The sequence below is a fragment of the Cuculus canorus genome, chromosome 8 (genome assembly GCF_017976375.1).
Source record: "Cuculus canorus isolate bCucCan1 chromosome 8, bCucCan1.pri, whole genome shotgun sequence".
Taxonomy (NCBI): domain Eukaryota; kingdom Metazoa; phylum Chordata; class Aves; order Cuculiformes; family Cuculidae; genus Cuculus; species Cuculus canorus.
Window position 1 is genome coordinate 17459084 of NC_071408.1, and position 22500 is coordinate 17481583.

General features: G+C 43.6%; 2 protein-coding genes across 3 annotated transcripts; one reads left to right on the plus strand and one right to left on the minus strand.

The window, feature by feature from the left end:
* The first annotated feature begins 782 nt into the window (after positions 1–782).
* Positions 783–8233, plus strand: RPE65 (retinoid isomerohydrolase RPE65). Its single transcript, XM_009569196.2, has 14 exons — positions 783–844; positions 1530–1612; positions 1858–2008; positions 2579–2686; positions 2775–2916; positions 3592–3739; positions 4025–4106; positions 4492–4624; positions 4747–4886; positions 5533–5662; positions 6472–6586; positions 6682–6776; positions 6886–6997; positions 8075–8233. The coding sequence occupies exons 1-14, from the start codon at positions 834–836 to the stop codon at positions 8224–8226; spliced, it is 1602 nt and encodes a 533-aa protein (XP_009567491.1). The 5' UTR covers positions 783–833; the 3' UTR covers positions 8227–8233.
* Positions 8234–9113: 880 nt separating this feature from the next.
* Positions 9114–21959, minus strand: LOC104066596 (methylcrotonoyl-CoA carboxylase beta chain, mitochondrial). 2 transcript variants are annotated; one of them, XM_054073239.1, is made up of 12 exons: positions 21791–21959; positions 18662–18858; positions 17367–17545; positions 16377–16457; positions 15767–15945; positions 14095–14287; positions 13455–13546; positions 12425–12581; positions 12081–12203; positions 11329–11477; positions 10772–10853; positions 9114–9245 (listed from the first exon to the last, which is right to left on the minus strand). In XM_054073239.1, the coding sequence occupies exons 1-12, from the start codon at positions 21925–21927 to the stop codon at positions 9162–9164; spliced, it is 1653 nt and encodes a 550-aa protein (XP_053929214.1). In that variant the 5' UTR covers positions 21928–21959; the 3' UTR covers positions 9114–9161. The 2 variants fall into 2 exon arrangements, with proteins under 2 accessions (XP_053929214.1, XP_053929215.1); XM_054073240.1 differs by lacking the exons at positions 9114–9245; positions 10772–10853 and adding an exon at positions 10860–11249.
* Between the last annotated feature and the right edge of the window lie 541 nt (positions 21960–22500).

Consider the following 22500-nt stretch of genomic DNA (forward strand, 5'->3'; position numbering starts at 1 on the left):
TATGCAGCAACAATTGCTGCCAGCATGTGCCACTGTACTGAAAGGCACTGAAGTAAAGCAAGGGGGCGGAGAAGGGGTATGGTCCTAAGCAGAAGGTGAGGTACAGTAAGCATGGCTGTTGTGGATTGTGATGCTCCATGATGCTCTCCTGGCTAGTGGGCAGTGCTTTAGTCATGCTTTACTTGCACCAACATGTTGAAGCTTGCAAAGACATCTTCCAGAGAAGGCCAGGATGGAGGGAAAAGACGTTGGCTGATGTATATGGGAGCCAGGAATGATAACATTTGATACTGATGTTTTACCTCTGGGAACCTCTAATGTCAGGTCAGCCCTTGGTGAAGCACCGATCCCCAGCTGGCAGGCAGGAGCAGAGGAGCACTCTGTTATGTGAGATTGAAGAGTCTTGGCAGGAAAGAGCAGTTTGTTTCTGCCCTTGATTTATGTCAGAGCTGGGAAGGTCTCCCTGTGTTGCAGGGTGCCGATGAGCTGAGTGGCGGTGCTAAGCACTCGGCATGTCAGCCGGCACGACTCCAGTGTGCTCCATTTCACTCCTTTCTGTTTTTTTCCTTTGTAATCACTTCTGCTTGGGAAGAATTTAGGTCTGAAAAACATTCAAAGCCCTTTTTTGTGTGAACAGCAAGACAAAACCTCTCAAAGCACAGGGAGGATTTTGGCAGTGAAAGCCCCCTCTGTTCCCGGGGTGTGCTCATTGGTGGGAGCGGGTTTGGACACAGGGCTCCCCTTGGCAGGGCTCAGAGCCCCTTAAATACCTAGCACACAGCACTTGCTGCGCACTTGGCTGCCAGAGGCTCAGGCCCTTCATCAGGGAGAAAATGTACAGCCAGTGAGTATTCCTGTGGGCTTTCCTGTGTTGGAGCAAGTCAACAGATGCCGTCGTGGTGTAGTGTTGGCTGGAGGGTTATGAGGTGGGAGGTCAGTGCAGCTGGAAGGGGAGGGGGAGTGGGGTGTTCCCTATGGTGGGGTTGTCCAGGCTGGTACATCCCATGCCAAGCCATGATTCTGGTCTGGGAAGGCCAGGATTACCTCCATATTTTGGAGGGGAAGGACAATGCCTTGCACAGACTGTGTCTACTTGTCTTCATGGGCTCTGCAGTGGATCAAAACTGGAACCGAACAAAGAATTCTCAGATATGTATTCCTTGTGCTTTGTTTACAGAAAAAAGGAAAAAAAAATCCTGGGAGGTTCAAGTTGGATTTTACTTCCTGATGTTTCAGGATATCCTGAACTTGTCTGTTGGGTGAGGGTGTTTGCTGGCAGAGCTGTGGCATAGGTTGTTCTGTTGGTATTCCCTATTCCTCCATGTGCTCAGGATGGTTTGCAGGTGTCTGCAGTAGCTGCTGAGAACCTTTGGAGCCTGTGAAGGGTGACACTTCTTCCTCCTGACCTCTCAAGTTATTTGCAAGTCGCAAATTGGTCCATCCAGAAATTAAATTCCCTCCGTTGAGGTTGAGGGGTTTCTGAAGGTATCCCAAAGCCTGGCTAATCCCTGGTCTGCTGGCCCTTCCAGAGTTGAGCATCCTGCTGGAGGCTACAAGAAGCTCTTTGAGACTGTGGAGGAGCTGTCCTCTCCAGTGACTGCCCATGTCACAGGTTGGTGTGAGCTCCCTGATCTCCTCCTGCCCAGCTTGTGGTCTCAGGAGCTTGTGGGCCACTAGTACTCAGAGGCTTGCAAGGGCTAGAGTACAGGGGTGGAGGTAAAGGACCCGACAAGGCTGATGTATTTTTGGGATAGCAGAAAGGCAGATTAGATGGGGGATCTGTAGACATTTCAGTACTGAAAATTACTTGGTCTGCTTTGCCATGGTCTGCATGTACCTACCCTGCATCTTCTGCAGGCAGGATTCCCACCTGGCTGCGAGGAAGTCTCCTGAGATGTGGTCCTGGTTTGTTCGAGGTGGGTGCAGAGCCCTTCTATCACCTCTTTGATGGTCAGGCGCTCCTCCACAAGTTCGACTTCAAGGAGGGTCATGTCACCTACCACCGAAGGTAGGTGGTAGTTTCCCAAGGAAAAAAATAAATAATGAAGCATTTACCAACTCTTGGTGCCGGGGACAGGCTCTGCTGCCCAGCTCGTGGGAGGCACTGGTTATGTCAGGTCTATTGGAAGATCTCTAACAGTGAAGCTGAACCTGGCTGATAACAGAAACTTGCTCATAGTTAGCAGAAATGCAACTTTTTGTATGGATTACAGAACATCTGGGAAAAGAGGGGAGGGCAGGCTGGTTGTAGCTGCAGACAGTGACAGAATTATGACATCTCTGAAAAATGAAATGTATTTTCAGTTAGAAGCTGATGAGCTATTGACTTTCGGGTGTTTGGTGCAGAACTTTTAGACAAAGTGGTGTATTTCCCACCAGCTTTGGCTCTCCACCAGACATCCTTTCCCAGTGCCACAGTGGGGAGGCTGTTAGTGGACTCAGATGCAACATGAGGCTGCGGGGACCTGTGACTCTCAGAAGTCTCACGAGGCTCATCACAAGAATATTCATATCTTAATTGCATAGCCCATTGTGGTTTTACAGCCATACCTGTAGTGTACCTTCTCTCCCTCCGCAGGTTTGTCAGGACTGATGCTTACGTGAGAGCAATGACCGAGAAAAGGATCGTGATAACAGAATTTGGCACCTATGCGTACCCAGACCCATGCAAGAACATCTTTTCCAGGTACCTTGTGGGTGTAGATTTTGCAGTGATGTCCTGTGGTGCTCCCACTTCCGAGAAGCTCCTGACTCTGTCCATTTTCTCTGCTCAGGTTTTTTTCGTACTTCAAAGGTGTGGAGGTCACTGATAATGCGCTCGTTAACGTCTACCCTGTTGGCGAGGATTACTATGCCTGTACTGAGACCAACTTCATAACCAAAATTAACCCAGATACATTAGAGACAATTAAGCAGGTGGGGCTTTGTACTATGCTTCTAAATACATGGAGGAGTAAAACAGAAATGAAGATGTTTAATAACGGCCTCTTACAACAAAGCAAGAGTTGGGGTTTGTCAGGGAGATGATGCGGAGGAGCAGCCAGCTGTGAGGGTGAGTGAGAGCAGAGTAGGAACGAACTTGTAAGCGAATCCACTGCTGCTCTGAGCAATAATTAATATGAGACAATGGGAGGTCCATGGACCCTTTGGTTTGGATTGGAGTTGGCAGACTGGAGCTAGATTGGAGCATGGACGAAGGGGACCACAAGCAGAGGGCTCCTACCAAAGCTTCACTGCTGCCTTTGTTTACATCAGAGCTAAGCCACATTCAGCTTGAGGAGCCATGTGTAATGCAGAACACCTGTTTTGATGTTTTTCTTTGCTGTGTTACCAATGTCAAGCCTGCAGAGCCTTTCGTTTTGGACCCCAGGATACCAGACCTCTCCCAGTAAATATATCAACTCACCTGACTGTCTTGAATTGTTTGGCTTTGCTGCTTTCCTCCTTTTCACTAAACAGACAGTGATTTGGGCTTTGAGAAGAACTTGCCAGATCTGAAGTGAAATAGTATTGATCTGCAATGCCTTACAGAGCTGCTGACTTCCCATCTCCTGCCAAGAAAGCTCTTGACTTTCTACATCTTCTTCCCAGGTGGATCTCTGTAAATACGTGTCTGTCAACGGGGCAACAGCTCATCCCCATGTTGAAAACGATGGGACAGTTTATAACATTGGCAATTGCTTTGGAAAAAACTTTGCACTCGCATATAACATCATACGGATTCCTCCACTTCAGGCAGGTCAGTTAATTCCACCTCTGAGCAAATGGAGAGGGTCTTGACCCATAAATCATATTTTTATCTTTCAAATTAGTTTTGTTGTTGAGTTACTTTTTTTTTCATCTTCTTTACATTTTATTGGCTTTAAGTAGCGGAAATGTTACCTGTAAAATACTTTAAAGTGGTTTCTAAATCATGAACCTTTTTGTGTTAAAAGCAGAAAAACCTTGTGAGTAAGCACTATAAATGCAGGCTAATGGAGCGCAGATGAAAAACCTCCATAACCCTTCAACTGTCCCATTCCAGACAAGGAAGACCCGATGAACAAGTCGGAGGTGGTGGTTCAGTTCCCTTGCAGTGATAGGTTTAAGCCCTCTTACGTTCACAGGTAAATTTCGTGGGGTGAGGTATGTACAGTGCAGCTTGGCTGGAGAGAGGGATGATGCGCAGCGTGCTCTGGTGGCAGAACAGCCGCTCTGAGCAGCGAGTGCAGGCTCAGAGTCCCTTTTTATTTCTGCAAGCACACAAAGGTGGGGTACGCGGATCCAGCATCACTGGCATGGGCTGCTCTACAGAGGTGGTACGCAGGGGTTATTCTTGCATGTGATCAGCAACTAAAATTAGGTGATTTACCAAAATCAGGGTGTTTATATTCCCGTCATTTTAAGCAATGATTTGCATGCTGTGTTCAGTGCTTAAGATGAACTTCTACATGGGTTTTGTCCCAACTAACTACAGTGAGTTTGATGTGCTCCTCATACGTTTCGAAACAGTTTTGGGCTAACCTCGAACTACATAGTGTTTGTTGAAACACCAGTGAAAATCAACCTCCTAAAGTTCCTTTCCTCCTGGAGCCTTTGGGGAGCCAACTACATGGACTGCTTCGAGTCCAACGAAACCATGGGGGTAAGCAGTAGTCAGTACCAAACTGGGCTGTACTGGGCCGCTGGTCCTGAGCTGTGTGGGCCATTATATCAGTTTCGCCTCCATTTTTCTAAGCCTACGCCAAGCACCTGCTTGCTTTTCAGGTCTGGCTTCATGTGGCTGAGAAAAAGAAAGGCAGGCTTCTCAACATCAAGTACCGCACCTCAGCCTTCAACCTTTTCCATCACATTAACACTTATGAAGATAATGGATTTCTGATTGTTGACCTCTGCACCTGGAAGGGGTGAGTCTTGGTGGTATCGAGCCTGGAGGCAGACAAGGTCCCTGTGGCATTGTGCCTGCCTTGGCATGAGCTGGTGGGGGCCAGCAGAGTCCCAACACCAGACACATGGTCCCTTCCCTGGCATATCCCTTTGCTGTTGGAATCGCCCATGACACTTGCACCAACTCCCTCCAAACCATCTAAATATTCACACATAGGCTATACAGTGTGAAAGTTACCCAGAGGTGCAGAGAGCCTGTTTGAAACTCCTTTACCAAGACCTTGCTTACCTTTGTCTTTAATAGATGTTAGTGCTTACCCAAGTGCTGTTGCTATTTTGGCTCCTGGGGCTGCAATGAGCAGGATCTGGTTGAAGTTTGAATGCTACTTTAGCTGTTAACAAAGAGAAATGTGGCACCAAAATGATGATGCCCAAGCCTGCATTGGCTGCTTTGCCAGGCTGCCCTGAGCTGAGGGAGTCCTGGCTGCTGCTGCAGGACACTCGGGACAAAAAACAGCAGTGGCTGGGTTTTCCTCAGAGTAAAAAAAAGATATGAGCCAGAACTTGTCTCATTCCATCGAGTTTTAGTAAGAAAATGGCTGCATTTGAATCCCCGCAGTTGCAAATGGCATCTTTGTTTCTGTCTGTGATCCCATTTTTGTGCAGGTTTGAGTTTGTTTACAATTACCTCTACTTAGCCAATTTACGGGCAAACTGGGATGAAGTGAAGCGACAGGCAGAGAAAGCTCCGCAGCCAGAGGCTCGCAGATATGTGCTACCCCTGAACATCGACAAGGTACCAGCTGCCACCAGGGCTGGGAGACGCCAGTGTCTGTACTGCTCCCCTGCAGGGCTTGTGGCCGAGCATTGCTAGTGCTCTGCCTCACCCGCTTTAATTCAAATTAAACATTTTAAGGGGCAGAGGGAACTTAAAGTATGAGTTTTCAGAGAAACTTTTTATTTTCGTTACCCAATCAACGTTATTCTATTTTTATTTCCCGTATGTTACTGCTCAAAGCAGAGAGCATGGGGCAGCAGTTAATTGTAGAGGATGCAAAGAGCAGAGAAGAAGCAGCCGTGCATGTGCTTAAACCCTCCAGCCCCAACTCGCTGTGTGAGGTCCATTCAATGGCCAGCCTTGGGCAAAGCTCGCTGGCTTGCAATCGCCAGATTTTTTCCTGTGATCCCACTTGTGATTCTTGACGGGTGTGTTGCGGGCTGTAGGGGGATGCAGGTCAGCCAGGCTGCTGGTGGAGCAGCAAAGCTCATGGACACCCCTGCTTGTGATGGCAATCAAGCAAAACATGCAACTCCGCATGGCAGTTCTTCATTAAAACCTCTGACTGTGTTGAGGAGGGGAAAAAAAGCTATGCGTGTGTTTGTGAGCAGAGGGAAGGCTGGTGTGCAGGCTGGCTTCAGCAGCGGGCACTCTTACTGCATTATTGCTAAGTCAGAAAATGGAAGCAGCCACCACTGCAAGGCACTTCTGGAGCCTCATGGGCTCTGTGGCTCATCCCTGTTCAATGCAGTTTGCAACAGATCTGAGCGAGCAGAGAGAGAAACTTGTGTCTCCATTTCTTTGGGGTCTTTGTTTCTTTGTCCCAGGCTGACACGGGCAAGAACTTGGTCACCCTGCCCTACACAACAGCCACGGCCACACTGCGCAGTGATGAGACCATCTGGCTGGAGCCAGAAGTGATCTTCTCAGGGCCGCGACATGGTAAGATGATGACCCCAAAGCACAGCCAGTGGCAACATGAGCACCACCTCCACGCCACAGCCCAATAATTCTCACACACTTTTTTTTTATTGTAGCCTTTGAATTTCCTCAGATCAACTACAAGAAATACGGTGGGAAACCTTACACATATACGTATGGGCTGGGGCTGAACCACTTTGTTCCAGACAGGGTAACTATCAATGACTGGATGAGGCACGTCTTTTCAGTGAGCTTTTAGTTTAGGGACAAGAAGGAGTATTTATGAGATATGGGAGGTTTGGTTTTTTTCCCACCTTTAGCTTTGCAAGCTGAACGTTAAAACAAAGGAGACCTGGGTATGGCAGGAGCCGGATTCATACCCATCGGAGCCGATCTTCGTTTCCCATCCAGATGCCCTGGAGGAAGATGATGGTAATTCCCATTTTATTTCAGTCCATCAATGGCATTGTGATTTGGAAAGCTTGTCAGCCAGCTCCAGGTCTGGCTGTTGCCAGAGCAGAGCCTGCAGGCAGCTCCCAGATGAGGTGTGCCTTGATTTCACACCAGTGGGAAGTTTCTAAGGGGAACATGGGATAGTTAATATGGAATGAAAACAGAGGAGAAGAAAGACCTCTAGGTATAGATCTGTTGGCCTCAATTTCTAGCATATTTTTTTTTCATCAGGAATTGCAATATTTAAGGAATTCCAGGCAGCAGAATTTTGTTAAATGTAAAGCTCTCTTAAACTAAGCGTGCTTTCAATCTCTACCCCACCCTCCTCATGCCGGAGTGGAATGAGTTCAGCCTTTGTCACTCAAGGACATGTAGTTGTATTCATGCCAGGCTCTGCACACTCTCTCGCACATCCTTCAACCCATGTCTATTTGCGAAGGTGAGCAGCAGCACTCAACCTCAAAAGGTGTCTGCCTATTCCCCAAATTCCTCCTCTCCAAACAGGATTACCTGAGACTGGAAGAACTACTGGAAGAAGGGCTCTGCTCTTTCTCATTTATTCAGAACCAAATTCCATATTCTCTGGAAAGTGCTTGTGCAGGGGCTTAAGTCCCACTAAGATGAAAAGGGTTTAACCTAATTCTTAAAACTTTCCTTAACTGAAGTAGACAACATGCATTTTAGAAAGATGTTTAAATCTCACTTTCTGGGAGTTAAGCCCCTGCTTAACTCTCCACAAGCCGAGTTAACACCAGGTTCTGCGCTCGCATCACCTTCCTCAAGGCTCTGTCAGATGCTCTCACAGACTCTAGTGTGTGGTCATTCCTGTGTTCTGCAACGACTGACCCAGAGGGTACACAAATGAACAAACAACCTAAGAGCTATGACATCCCATCCATTCCACTCAGAGATGCCAGGATCCAGAAATGGGTGTCCTGTCGCATTAAACCTCAGGAGCAGGATTAGAAAGTAATTTATAAATTTATAAAGTAATTCATGATGTTGAAAAAATTAAAGGAGAAGCAGGGACAAGCTGGTTGCTTTTCTCACCTACAGGGGTTGTGCTGAGCATCGTCATCAGCCCGGGTGCGGGGCCGAAGCCCGCCTACCTCCTCATCCTCAATGCCAAAGACATGAGCGAGGTTGCCAGGGCTGAAGTGGAGGTGAATATTCCTGTGACTTTCCATGGACTCTTCAAAAGAGCGTGAGTGCTGCCTGCAACACGTTGCATTCTTCCAGCTCTGAAGAGGTGCAGCCTCCATTTACAAGCACTCAAATGACCTGAATTCCTTCAACACCACTTTTGTTTGTATGGCTACTTCATTACAATTGAGCATGTCAGTTTTATTGATGATTCTTCAAAATACTTAAGCAGGTATTTTCAAATGCCCCCTTTGGCATAATTTCCAGATGTACTGTTAAAAACAAGAAGTTTGGGGTTGAAGGGGGAGGGTTTTTTCTACAACATTAAACTTCACCACTGTGGCAGTGACAGATGCATGAAATGACACGGTGTAACCTTGCACACAGGGTAACAGTATGTAGAACAACCACTAAGCTCTGCTACTTGCTTTGAGAAAAGGTAATTTTTAGCCTGTGCTGATTTAAATCCCCTCCTGGTCACCCCATTAGTATCCTTAGAGCAATCCACCTGGAGCCTTCCCATACATGCTTTGGGAACCCGAAGTGGCAGCCCAAGGCTGAGTGGCAGGAAGCATTTTGTCCTTTACAAAAAGGACACACGAAAAGGTGGAAAACAGCACACATTAGCTTCTGTGTTTTCTCTTTCCCATTTCTTTCAACAAAGCACAGTTTCTTGAGTTCTGGATTTCATGCTAAAACAGGAATATGAAAAGAATCAAACAATGATTACTCCTTGGGATGAATTTGCTCCCTTGGAGTGCTCTAGACTTTCCGCTTTGTCCTTCCTTTTCACAAAATGAATTTTCAACTAATGTAGTATGAGGCTGCAGTTCAAAATACAAACCTGTTGCTAATAGAATTAAACTCCAGGGTACTTGTTTGTCTGTGATGGCTTAATATTTTTATTAATGGTATCAAAGAATTAGAAAGTCATTTACACTTCAGATTTGTAGTACAGCGTGCAAACTTTAACAGGCTCATTTTTTGCGAATGGCTGCAGTCACATCCTGATGATGGGATACTGACATGGAGAGACGACCTGATACTTCTGCTGCTCTGTAATCTCTAAGCACTGCACAATTACCTAATTAAAAACAAAAAGCAATAGAAACAGTAAAACTCTAAAACAGAAAATGAGTAAACCTTACTCGCTTTGCATTCATTCAGTAATGCATTCATTTGTTCTTTTTTTGTATCAATGAACACTTAAGAACAGTAGTTGTTGGCTTCAGTGTTAGGGGGAAAAATATGTCAGAGCCATGTACTGGGGCAGGGGCAATGTGAAAGAAGTGTTGTCAGGATCCCAAAGTTTATGCCTAGCATAGAGAGACCACTCGACCATTTTAAAGTCACTGTGATGACAAGAGAATTACTTTTGGAACACTGGGAAGCTGTTTTGCTGTAAAACTCCACTGCAAATACTTCATGTGATAATTCATTTCTGTTATTACATAGCTACACTTCTAAGATTGCAAACTATATCAAAAGTTAGCAGAACATCCTCCTCTTCCACATCTATCTTTTTCTAAGAAGTCCTCCTTCTTGGTGTCTTGCAACAACAGGAACTGAAACTACAGGACTGGTTTTGTTCTTTCTCTATATTCCAATGCTGTCGGAGCACAGTCTTTTAAAAGCCTATCTTAAACAAGCACATTAAGGATCTGAATGAGCACATGCTGTCAGTTCAAAGCTAAACATAAATTCCTTCTAACAGCATGAACTGGGATAAAGTACTATAATAACAATGGAAAATCCAGCTAAGCATCCAAACATGAAATGAGGTGTGCTGGTAAAAGTTACCTGAGAGGAACAATGATTTATTTCAGCTATCTGGTATTTTCTTTTTATGTGTAGCTCCTAGAGAGGTAGTCTTGGGGCTCTGGTACTAGAAGGTACTTCTTGGTGCTCTCCCATAAACCCCACAAAATATATTTAACATCTATGTAGTGCCATCAAAATGTACCATATTTAGCAAGACTAACTGATAGCAGGCTCTATTTGTGATCTTTAAGTAAACAGCTTCAGAAGTGCAACATTTTAAGTACTGCTAATGAGTAATTATATCAAAGACAAATAGAACAAAGGCAGCAGCTTTCAGAAAAAATCTAATGGAGTGGTTGTCTGCCAATTTAAAAAACAAATAAAAAGGACGGAGAGGGATGCATCCCAAATGTAAGCAGAAAATGACAAGCAGGAAGAGAAAGTAGCAAAAATAAATGTCCTAGGATAAAAGAATGGAAACAACCTCAAGGGTAAAGAGCCTGAACTTAAGACTGAAGCTATAGGTGACTATGCAAGACCAGAAAAGAAAGGATTCTGAAACGAGAATCAAGTAGTAAAGACAATTAAGAGGTTCAATGAGAAAACATTGTAGTCAAGAAACCAGAAGGTAACCAGAATTCAACAGAAGCTTTCTGGATAGACTAAGGGGGAAAAGAAAGATGAGAACTGCAAAGCTCAATGCCACAGAAAATGGAGTGAGAAGTGGGAGACCTGGCTCTGGGATCGGCATGCTCCTTGACCTTCAGCGAGTCATTGGCTTGTGCATTTGCCACAAGATCCTATTAAGATCCAAGGATAAAATGTAAAGAACATGTGAAGAAAACCTACCTTTCTAGTATTTTGAGGTAGAATTACACCATCGTCCCAGAGTCTGGCAGTGGAGTAAAATGCACTGCTTTCTTCCTCTAGCCTGGAGAAGACAGAGCATTAATTAAAATGTAATAAAACCACCAGGCCGGTAAAACAAAATCACAGATGAAAAAGGCATATACTTCAATCTCAAGTGAATGTGCAGTGCAACTATTAAAATTAATTTGGATCCAGCAAACAATACATAACAGATCTGATCACTCTGCAGTACAGACCATCCTCCACACTCATATCACCATTGTTTAATATACAGCAAAATATCTTGATTTGGGGCTGTATGGTTTCAGGGCTGGATGGTGTTTTCTTGGTTTTGTTTTTTAAGTCAAACATCTGTGTTTCCTTGGGAAGATCTCAAGAGCAGACATGGAACTACATGGGAATTTAAAATATTTTTCAGTAGATTCAGGTTTGCCTTAGTTGTTTGGGACGTGCTGATCTGTAAGATGAACAAAAGTAGGTAATTCTATTAATTAAATCCCAGTGTAACCACAAGGGTTTATATTTCATGTCCTTACTTTTCTTTCAGTCGTTTTAGCTCTGATTCATCTCCTGTACAGTCATTGTCCCCAGCTTGTGGGACTGTGGAGAAATGTCTTGAATCCACAAGAGCAACTCTTGCATTAGGCCACAGGAACAAAAAGTTTGGACTGAATGATCTGCCACACTATGAAAAAAATGCATAGTACAAACTCACTGAAATTAATAACAAAAATACATCTGTAGGATGACAGAATCAAGTTAAAGGCAGAATATAATACAGTCTAATTTGTAAAGCATTAGTGATACAGCTCTGGTACCAGTACAGACACACTGCAGTAGCAACCATCACAACCCCCACTGCCTTCAGTACTGGTATTTTATGATTTCATTTTTCCTCCAAGCACTTAAACCATCTGTGATTCTAAGCAAGCAAAAAGCCCTATTGCCCTTACTGGCAGCACGAACAGCATGCATACATAGTAATGCAACTAAAGGAGATGGGTTCCTTGGTCACTGAAAGCAAATAATGTGCTGAGAAAGGCAGGACTGGCTCCCAAGTAGGAACATTTTCAGACAACCCATTTTTTTGAGAACTGACTTTAGATTCTTAGATGCAGAACACATTTTTCTGTGATCACATTTTGCAATGCATTTCTTACTGTAAAAGTAGTTAAAATAGCAAATTGAGCTAAATGTCTGTAACAACAGCTGACATGAAGTGCTATGAAGTCCTGGTAAAGGGTAAAAAGCCTGTTATCAAACCCGTTAACATTTATGCTACCCATACCATAACGTAACTCTCACTCCCGTAACAGCCACCAATTACAATGGTGATTTTGGGAACAGCAGCACAAGCAACAGCAGCCATCATGGAGGCCTGGGCTTTTAACCGGTTGGAATAAGCCTCTGCCTGAAATGAAAACAAAAGTTTTAGATCATAGAATCATAAAGGTTGTAAAAGACCTCTAAGATCATCCAGTCTAACCATCAGCCCAACGTCACTGTGCCAACTAAACCACGTCCCACGCTTTACAAAAAAACAATTTTCCTAACAACAATTTTCAAAATGTAATCTTCAAACAAGAACTAGGAATTGCTTGAATTAAGCATAGTGAACTAAAAATGCCGTACCTGTGAGATGCTTGTTGGCACTGCTGAATGCGGAGCAGTATTTTGGAAAAAGAGGATGGGAATGTTCCGCTGACTACACAGCTGTACGAAATGGCTGCCCTTGAGAGAAGCATCATGAGACAGCTCCCCATTGTTGGCCACTATCCCCACCAAGTGCCTAAAAAACAGACACATGAGCATTTTTCACCTTTGAACCTCAGAAATACTGAAACTGTAGCTCATAGTGTTCTGAAGGAAGGAAACATAAATATCCGTGCACACACACAGATCTGCCCTTTTACAGGAAATTCAGAATGTAAAAGGATGCACTTGTATCCTTTAATTCGAGGACCCTCACATACCTAACAAGAAGTCTTACAGCATTCCCGATATGTTAACATTAACGTGGATTAATGCCCAGACGGCAGGTAAAACTTTAGATGACCGGTCAGAGCTTACACTGCCAGAAAGCATGCAAGGTGCCAGAACTCAGGGCTCTTCCTATAACAAACAACACAGTCAGTCTGAAAAGTATGTATTTTACTACCTTTTTTTTTTTCCCTAACATGATTTCACTGCAATGTTGTATGCTTCGAGAATGTGTTAATAACACAATCTGATCTGAATTGCGCAAGGTTTTATTGTATGGGTATTATTCCATCTCTATCATACAGAAGAAGGAATGATAGCTTTCAACTCAGTTTGGAAAGAAACACTTTTAGAGATGTTGTTTCTTATTTCTTAAGGAATCTGCTGAGACTTCATTATCCCAGCTGTCTAGGTAGTAATTTTTGTGAACAGTCAATCACTTCACAAAGTCATGAAACCCACTGTTTTATAATGACTCTGCTGCTAATTGACCTAAGAATGATGAATTCAGAGCTCGGAGACAGAAGATCAGACCTTCCAGAAGTATTTTATTAACAATTCTTGACTGATTCAGAACTTCATAAACTTTGTTACTGGAATGCCATAAAACCTGATGATGATATGAAAGCTATTTAGACAAATATGTCCATGCTCTTTGCTAAGTGAAATGTTATAGCCTTACCCTTCCATGTGGCCAAATCCTGTTACTAATGTTGTTCCATAATTAGCCTTGAATTCCTGGAATCTGCTTCCATCCATCAGACGGCTCAGAATCTGCAAAGAAATAGTCTTTAATACAGACATTTAAGTGAAAATAGGATAGCTCTGCTAAAAGACATGCAAGTAGTAGGGAGACTTATGTTATGCCAGAAGCCAACTTAGAAGAGCATAGAAGGCCCTTCTATGTCTTACGCTCCACTAAATCCTCAGTACTTTCATGAGGCATTTAAGTTACAGGACAGCATCTTGACTATTTGAGGGTGGGGGGAAGCAGGGGGAGGGGAAAACAGGATACTTAAAGGAGTGCACTTTCTCAAGACAGTACAGGACATACTGACACAAGAGCAAGTTGGAATTAGATGGCGTAATCTGTAATTATCTCCAGCAGGTTTTCAGCTTTAACATCTTCTATAATTCTACAGAACTGTTGCCATTCTGCCTTGTTGCAGCCTTAAGGGAGTCTGGCAACTGATTAGGCAATAATATAGAATTGCTCAAGTACTTTGAGATTCTCCAAGCAAGAACAACCTGTTGCCTGTAATCTGGAGTTGCTAACCAGGGCAGAGTGAAAGGACAAAGGAATGCAGTATCTGTCACCTTACCAGTTTTACAGGAAGGCTACAGCTATAATCTTGTGGTGCCAATCCCAAGAGTTCATCAGAACTATACAGAGGGCTGTCATGCTCTGTGGCCTTCTCTGGCAGCGGATCATAATTTACTGTTGAGACAGCATTTCGAATATATTCAAAGGCTTCCTTTTCTGAAGATGCAAAATGGTCACTACAGCCACTGACTCTAGGAGAGAAAGCAACATTAATTAGTATTGAATTAATGACACCTGAATTCTGATAGAAAAAACAAACAAAAGCAAAAACCTTAGCCTGTACGATGACTCCTCAAACTCCCTGAAAATACGGTGTGATTCTGTTCTTGTATGAATGAGTTGAAAGCAGTAAGTCAGTGGAATTTCTGTGCAACCCACCCAGAAACAAATTCACAGTAAGAAATTCTTCCCTATGACTTTTGTGTCTACCTATATTATAGAAACAACACTGAATTTATTTTCATGATGATGCTGTTGCAAACAATATAATAAAGGGGAAAAAAAATCTTAAAATTATTTAAAAATACACACTTCCAGCCCAGATATAAAGACAGGAACTTGTTACACATAACCCTGTTGGCTGAGTGTCACACTAGTGTTTGTTTTGTGAGAAAGATAAGGAATCTGTTTACCATACACAGCAAAGAACGCCAAGAATAGAGAAGCAAAGCCACCCTTTTCCCCTAGCTAGAAGCGAGTAACTATTCTGACAAGCAGAAATACCAGAAAAACAGCATTAAAGAAATGGTTCGATAGCTACTAACAGGTTTACTTCTTGATTGCTCATCTCGTGCTATGAAGCCCTCACTAACAGCAGTGGCAGGCAGGCTCTCCATTTTTCTTCTTTGCTTCAGGCGCCTTAACAAGTATTAAGATCCTCCTCTGTGAATTAGACTAATGTCTTCAGAAGCAGGCAAGTGGAAAGAAGCCTTACGACCTCTCTACTCTTTAGGGAAAAAAAAGAATTTCTTATGCATTTTCCTCATCATCACAGTATTTCAACATGCACAAATACTTTTTTAATATATGTACTCTGATAATGTTTACATTAGAAAAAGAAGTAATACTATCCCTCTTCTACAGCTGGTCCCTCTGAGGCACAGAGCAATTGATTTGCCTGAAGTTCTTCAGAAAGTATGTGGAAAAATGGGGAACCAAAACCAGATTTGTCCAGTCCCATATTCACCCCGTAACATCACTTAGTTTTGCTTCCATTTGGCTGATCTAACAAAAATCCCATACCTGAGAAGGAAAGCAAACAGTGTATTAATTGGTTCTACTTCTGGCCCTGATCCTGACCTCTGTACTTATGTGAGATTTCTATCAGAAAGAGTGTGTGTGTACACAGATACACACACTGTGGAAGCAGAGGGTTCCTGTGGGCAGCAGTAAAGCAGGAATTACAATGTCATGTTACTTTTTTCATTTCAAAGGGTTAAATCTAGCCCCGTGATACTCCCACGTACATTACTGAGTGCCACCAGCCTTTGTAATAATGCATGTATCATTGCTACTGGGGTTTTTTCACTGCATGTTTTTCAGTCCTTGAGGACCCTATTGGATCTTGTCACTGAAGTAGCTTCAGTCACTTTGTTTTAAGATAAAATGACAGGTTCTTTAAAGCTAAGTATGCTGAATTCTCTCCTACTTTTAAGACTCCTTTTACATACTCAGAGTGAAGTTTCGCTCCTCCTAGGTCCTCGGCAGAGACATATTCTCCTGTAGCAGCTTTCACCAGAGGTGGACCAGCAAGGAAGAGTGTACCGATTTTATCTACAATCACAGTTTCTTCTGACATGGTTGGTAAGTAGGCACCTCCAGCCACACACGAGCCGCACACCACTGCCAGCTGAAGGACACAGAAACAAAACAAACCAAGATGCTGGAGAGAATGGAAAGGGAAATCTATGACATTCCTTTCAGAAACATTCAAGAGACAAAGTCACAGCTTAGGGAACAACAAGCTGGAAATATAAATACAAGCAGGAACAACAATGCTGGTTTTGAGAGTTTCATGTTTACTCTGAAATAACCTAGTGATTTGATGCTTCTCCATCACCACCAGTCGGTAAACACTTAGAAGATCCTTAAGGCTGAAGTTTTCTGTTACATGATGTACTATTTGAAAGTCTCTTCCTACAAATAAAAAAGGCGACCTTTAGGAATTTTTTTGCATGTTTGGTGAGTTGTTTCTAGAATGTGTATTAGAACAAAACTTTTTCCAGAACTCCATTATAGAAACATGCAGTGCACTTACTTCCACTCCAAACGACACTGTACCTGAGGGATTCTCATGGCAGACATTATTGCTTGATTGTAGAAAGCTCTGCCACCGTGTGACTTGTCAGGAAATAGCTCTGACTGACAGCACAGAGAAAAGGCAAAGTGAGTTTCAGCATTAACTACAAAAGCCAACACTTTCTCTTCACTTCATTCATTCACAAATGCATTGTAACCGTCTCTGGGGAAGTCACCACTAACAATCACACTTGATGCTTTCATATACAGCATTCACTATGGTATATTCACTATGGTACTTATTCCCCCTACACACTGCGCAACTCCACAAAAATGCCCACGCATTTCAACAACAGGGTTAAGTTTCATAATTCTTTGTTACCCAATTTATTCTACACAAACTGAGATTGTAAACAGGGAGAAGGGGAAGCTCTCGTTCACACTTTATCTGTCAAATAACTTCAGCACAACTTCCCTTTTTACTTAGTTTTTGATACAATTCCTTAAGTCAAGTGAGAACCTTTTCTGTGTTTGCTGTCAGTCTGCAGAAGGAACTACTGTAGTTTCTGCAATGACATGACTTCTGCACACTGCAAAGTAACCTGTGCAAATTCTCCTTTTACAGTAAGAATTTCAAAAAAAGAACATTTTTTTAAAGGCCATGGAGGTTACTACATCACTTTCACAAACATTAAAATAAAATAGAGAGTTATTTTATAGATTTTCTAAGTTTAAAATAAAGCACACTGTGGAACACGCACACTTGGTCAGCTTTGTCTTCAAACTGATATTCAAGTTTCTAAACTTCAGTTAGATGCTAGATGCAGGATGAGCTGAAGTGACCACCACTATTACAGACTTTCAGATAATCTCCTGGACTCTGATTTGTGGACAAAACCCAATTTAAGTATAACAGGTAATAAAAATCAGCCAATCTAGAAAACAAAACATAAATCTGAGGTTTATTGCTAAAAATTACTATGATGAAGATAAACATGGGCATTCTCTCCTGTGAGATGGTTCAGGTATTACCTGTAGTGGTAGGAATGCTCCCCCGCTGTCAACAAGGTACACTGTTAACAGTCTGTTCTGCATGGCTATTTCTTGAGCTCTCAATTGTTTCTTCACTCCAATTGGATACAGAGTTCCTCCTTTCACAGTTGCATCATTTGCCACCACCACACACCAGACTCCACAGATTTTGCCAATTCCTGTAAGTGGCACCACAGACACTTACCAGGGCTCTCCAGAACACCATAAACAAAGCAAGGAGGCCAAATTATAGCTAGGATGTTCTTTCAGTAATACTATATCAAGAAGCTGCAAATTAAGTTGTAAATACCACTCAGGGAAGCAATTCATAGCTCTACTCTGGAATAACAAGCTGAAAGCCAATAACATTTTTTTTTAAATCTAAATGACAGAAGACAGAACTCGAAATCAACTCACTCCTGCTGTCAAAATGAGAGAAAAAATATATAGTTTGACTTCCAACTCTTGAGACAACAGGAAAGGCAATTAAAAATTATCTACATAAAACTGAAAAACATAATCTGTGACAAAAGATAGCATTTCATACTCTGTTCTTCTCGTTACTTTTTAAACTGGAACTGCTCTTTGAAATGCAATGAGAAGTCTTATCAATTTGAAAAATACTACAAAATAAACATCACAGCACCTGTGTCTCACAGTAACCTGGTCCTCTTTCCTTTAGCAGACAATGGCTTATTCGATACATCACCCTACATATTTTGAGACAAAATCATTAATTGGTAAGTAGAATATATTACTAAGTCTAGCAGAAATGGAAGATTTTTTTTCCTTAGAAGGTTTCTCCGAGGTTCCCAACAAAAATCGCAGAAGAATAATATAGTGGTGTCTGAACTCCTCCATGTTGGGAGGTGCTAATGGACAGAGCTGATGTTCACTTTTCGTAGGAAAACGCGTTCTTAAGATATTAAAATATTCCATTAACATTATTACATGCATCCCTTTCCCAGCGAGAGCAAACACCTTGCCTTCAGTGAGCGAGGCTGGTCACTCCAGGGAGGTGTGCAGCACATACAGAATACAACTAATGCGTGCTGCCTCCCGTCACTTACTCACCACTGTGGCCAAACAGTGCCTCTCAAATTATATTAAGGATCACATTGGTTCAAAACTCTTCTTCCTTCTAGGCTTTGTCTCCAACACGGGCTGCTCAAATCAACACCCTCAACCCACACCCATCTTTAGATTGAATGGGAATCACATTTAAAGCTACGAGCAATGACACAAATGAAGTTCATCGATTTCCCACAACACTTCTTACATTTGCTAGCCATTACCAGTGAAGCACCCAGCAGCAGGGACATCACCATACGGCATATCGAGGCCTGCCAGCGGAGACAGCTCAAGAAAAGATTCATCATCAAGTAGCAACTTCAGGCGTTCACGAACAAACAGCTTCTTGTTTCTCTGAGTATGACGCAAGATGGCTTTTTCTCCCCCTCCTTTACTGACCATCTCTAGCAATTCTGTATATCTGATTTAAAAAACAAAGTTTCAATTAATGAAACCTACTTTCACTTACAAGTTGTCTCCTAGTAGATTGAACATAGTACTGAAATGTATTTCATAGTTTTCAGATAAATGGTACAAGAACAAAGATTAATTCACATTTTCAGATTATTGTTTCTTACAAAGTGTAATAAAAGCCAAGGTATATTATTTAAAACCAGCATTTTAGTTTCATTACTCAAAAAATTGTCTAATAAAGAAAAAAACAAAGTGAAATAAATACTCTATCTGCAGTTTATGCTCATAGATAATAGACATTATTAAACCCTGTTATTAAAACATTATTAACCTCCCCTGGGTGTTGCCCAGGGACACTCAACACACAGTATTTCACAGTACATGAACATACCTGATTTCTACCAGCAACCCCGTGAGCAGAGTACTGACAAGGGGCCGCTCACCAGCAACCCAAGCTAGCTTTGAGATACTGCCCTACAATATTAGCCTATCAACCCACAGCTATTAATAAGGCTACCATAATTTGCTAGTCCTACTTCAGCACAGACTTTTACCTCCATGTTCCATCTGCTTTAGGGAAGAATCCAGTCAAGGGTTCCCTCCTTAATTTCCCCCCAACAAGTCTTTCTGATAAAAGTCAGTAACTGGTAAGTAGAATAAATTACTACACTTGGAGGCAATGCACGCTCTACAGATATACTTTAAAAGTAGCAAACACAGTAGTGTCACTAGAATCATCAAGAGAGAAAGCAACTATCAAATGTTATCATCAGGGCAACATCAAGTACTGATAAAGAACTGAATAAACTGCAAACAAATACGGTATCTCAAATAATTTGGTCTGAAATAAACCACAATCTTAATTTATTTCAAATAAAACATTTTTCAACAAGATACATCAACTTTAACTACGAATACTGTTTGACATAACTATTTATGCATCACTCCGCAGGTAACTCCATTATCTTACGTTGGCTTCCTGCAGACTTTAGAGACTGAAAAGCCTCAGGTGCAAAAAGCTAAGGATTTTGAATAATGTCATAAATGCCACCACAGGAGGGCACAGTGTGTTTTCCATAGCTTTGCTTCCAGCTCACGTTTTATTCGTCTGAACAAAGGTGTTTGAATTTTTGCCATCTGATCTTTAAGGACAAACTTATAAAATATGTTTTCCTGCTTTTGGCAGTGAATTTGTCAGTTGATTGCAAAACTGGTTTTTTCAGAAGGGATTGGTAAATGCATCTATCACCATATACATCTTTGCATTAAACATCAAACACATAACAGATTTTACGGAGGTCTAGAAAAAATACTTCTTGGCAAAGTATGCAAACCAAAATCACATGGCACTGGTTCAAATCCAGTCTGCAGATAGATTGAAGCATTTCAGGCAACTCATTTTGGGGGCTGACATTTTTAAGTGCAGATCTTTGCAATAGTCACTCTGGGGAGTAGCTGCCCAGGAAAAAAGCAGCAAGGAAACTAGTGTAAGGTTCAACACGGTTGGGTGAAAAAATCACCTTTTTGGTGAGGCAGTGGAACAGGTCGCCCAGAGCAGTTGTGGATGCCCCATCCACAGAGGTGTTCACGGACAGGTTGGATGGGGCTTAGAGCAACCTGATCCAGTGAAATTATAGAATCACTAGGTTGGAAAAGACCTTTGAGATCACCAAGCCAAATTGTACCTGTCCACCACTAAATCATAGCCCTAAGCACTTAATTTATCCGTCTTTTAAATACTTCCAAGGATGGTGACTCAACCACATCTTTGGCCAGCCTGTTCTAGTGCTTGATAACCCTTTCGGCAAAGAAATTTTTCCTGATGTCCAATCTGAAACTCCCCTGGTGCAACTTGAGGTCATTCTCCCTCCTCCTAATGGAAGTTGTCCCTACCCAAGGCAGGGGAGTTGGAGCTGAATGATCTTTAAGGTCCCTTCCAACCCAAACCATTCTATGATGCTAAGATTCTATGATTCTAAGAGATGCCCAACATCAGGCAGAAATAAACGTACTAGCAGCATCCAATTCCAGATAATCTTTAAGGTCCTTTCCAACTCAATCCATTCTATGATTCTTTTTTAATCTCTGGACTGTTTAATTAGTGTGCTTCCTCTGTTAAAAAGTTACTAAAAGTGCCTGTCAGCAACTCAGAACTGTAGAATGGTTTGGGCTGGAAGGGACCTTCAAGACCATTCAGTTCCAACCCCCCTGCCTTGGGCAGGGACATGTCCCACTGGATCTGGCTGCTCAAAGCCTCATCCAATTTGGCCTTCAGCACCTCCAGGGATGGAGCGTACAAAGCTTCTCTGGGTGACCTGTGCCAGTGCCTTTGCACTCTCATCGTGAAGAATTTCTTCCAAATGTCTAGTCTAAATTACAGAATCAGAGAATCACCGAATCATGGAACCACAGAATCATGGAATAGTTTGGCTTGGAAGGGACCTTAAAGATCACCCACTTCCAAGCCCGCTGCCATGGGCAAGGACACCTCCCACCGGATCAGGCTGCCCAGAGCCCCATCCAACCTGGCCTTGGACACCTCCAATGATGGGGCAGCCACAGCTTCCCTGGGCAACCTGTGCCAGTGCCTCACCTCTCTCGCAGTAAAGGAATTCCTTCTTATGTCTAGCCTAAATCTGCTCCTCTCCAGTTTATACCCACTCCCCCTCATCCTATCACTACAGGCCTCTGTGAACAGTCCCCCTCTCCAGCTTTCCTGTAGGCCCCTTCAGGTACTGGAAGGTACTATAAGGTCTCCTCTGAGCCTTCTCCAGGCCGAACAACCCCAACTCTCAGCCTGTCCTGTATGGGAGGTGCTCCAGCCCTCGGATCAACTTTGTCGCCTCCTCTACACCCGTTCCAACAGCTCCATGTCCTTCTGCTGAGGATTCCAGAACAGGACACGCTGCTCCAGCGGAGCGACTCTCCCCCGTCCGTACCTCTTGAGGGCAGCCTCGCTGTTCCTGAGGTTCTCCCGGAACAGCTGCCGGTGCTCGGGCGGGACGCGGCCCTGCAGCACGGGGAAGGCGGCGCGGCACAGCCGGCCCGGCCGCCGCGCGGGCACCGCGCCCCACATCGCCCCGCGCCTCACGGACAGCCCCCCGCACCCCGAAGGACACCCCCCCACCCCGGCGGGACACAGCCGACTTGTGCCCCAGGGACTGCCCCCCGCCTCTGCCCCGCCCGGGTGCCGCCTCCCCGCGAGCCCGCCCCGAGGCCAGGGGGCAGCGCCCGCCCCAGCGAGGGAGGCGGAAACCGCCACCCAGAAACCGGCTGAGGTCCCGTCTGGAGGTTGAAAAGCGTCCTTTATCAGGGCTGGGCGGCGGCGGGGAGCGATCTCCATCTGTCCTGTGCAGCCAGAACAGAGATGGGGACGGGAAAACCCCTGGAAATTCAGGATGGATTGAGTAGTTTGGGTTGGAAGGGACCTTAAAGATCACCCAGTTCCGACCCCCCTGCCACGGGCAGGGACATCCCACTGGCTCAGACTGCCCAAGGCCCATCCAGCCTGGCCTTGAACGCCTCAGGGATGGGGCATCCACAGCTTCCCTGGGCAACCTGTGCCAGTGCCTCACCACTCTCAGGGTCAAGAAATTCTTCCTTACGGCAAGCCTAAATCTGCCCCTCACTTACATGCATATGTATAAAT

Bases quoted from the DNA above. Each gene is read 5' to 3' on its own strand.
- RPE65 (XM_009569196.2), top strand. The intron at 1,613-1,857 runs GTTGGTGTGAGC...CATCTTCTGCAG, and splicing joins AGTGACTGCCCATGTCACAG to GCAGGATTCCCACCTGGCTG. The intron at 2,917-3,591 runs GTGGGGCTTTGT...TCTTCTTCCCAG, and splicing joins CATTAGAGACAATTAAGCAG to GTGGATCTCTGTAAATACGT.
- LOC104066596 (XM_054073239.1), bottom strand. From the start codon at position 21,927: ATGTGGGGCGCGGTGCCCGCGCGGCGGCCGGGCCGGCTGTGCCGCGCC. The intron at 15,946-16,376 runs GTACAGTGTCGT...TGTGTCCTTCAG, and splicing joins CTGCCATGAGAATCCCTCAG to CTGGCAGTGGTGTGCGGCTC. The intron at 14,288-15,766 runs GTATGTAAAAGG...TTTCTCTCCTAG, and splicing joins GGAGCGAAACTTCACTCTGA to AGTCAGTGGCTGTAGTGACC.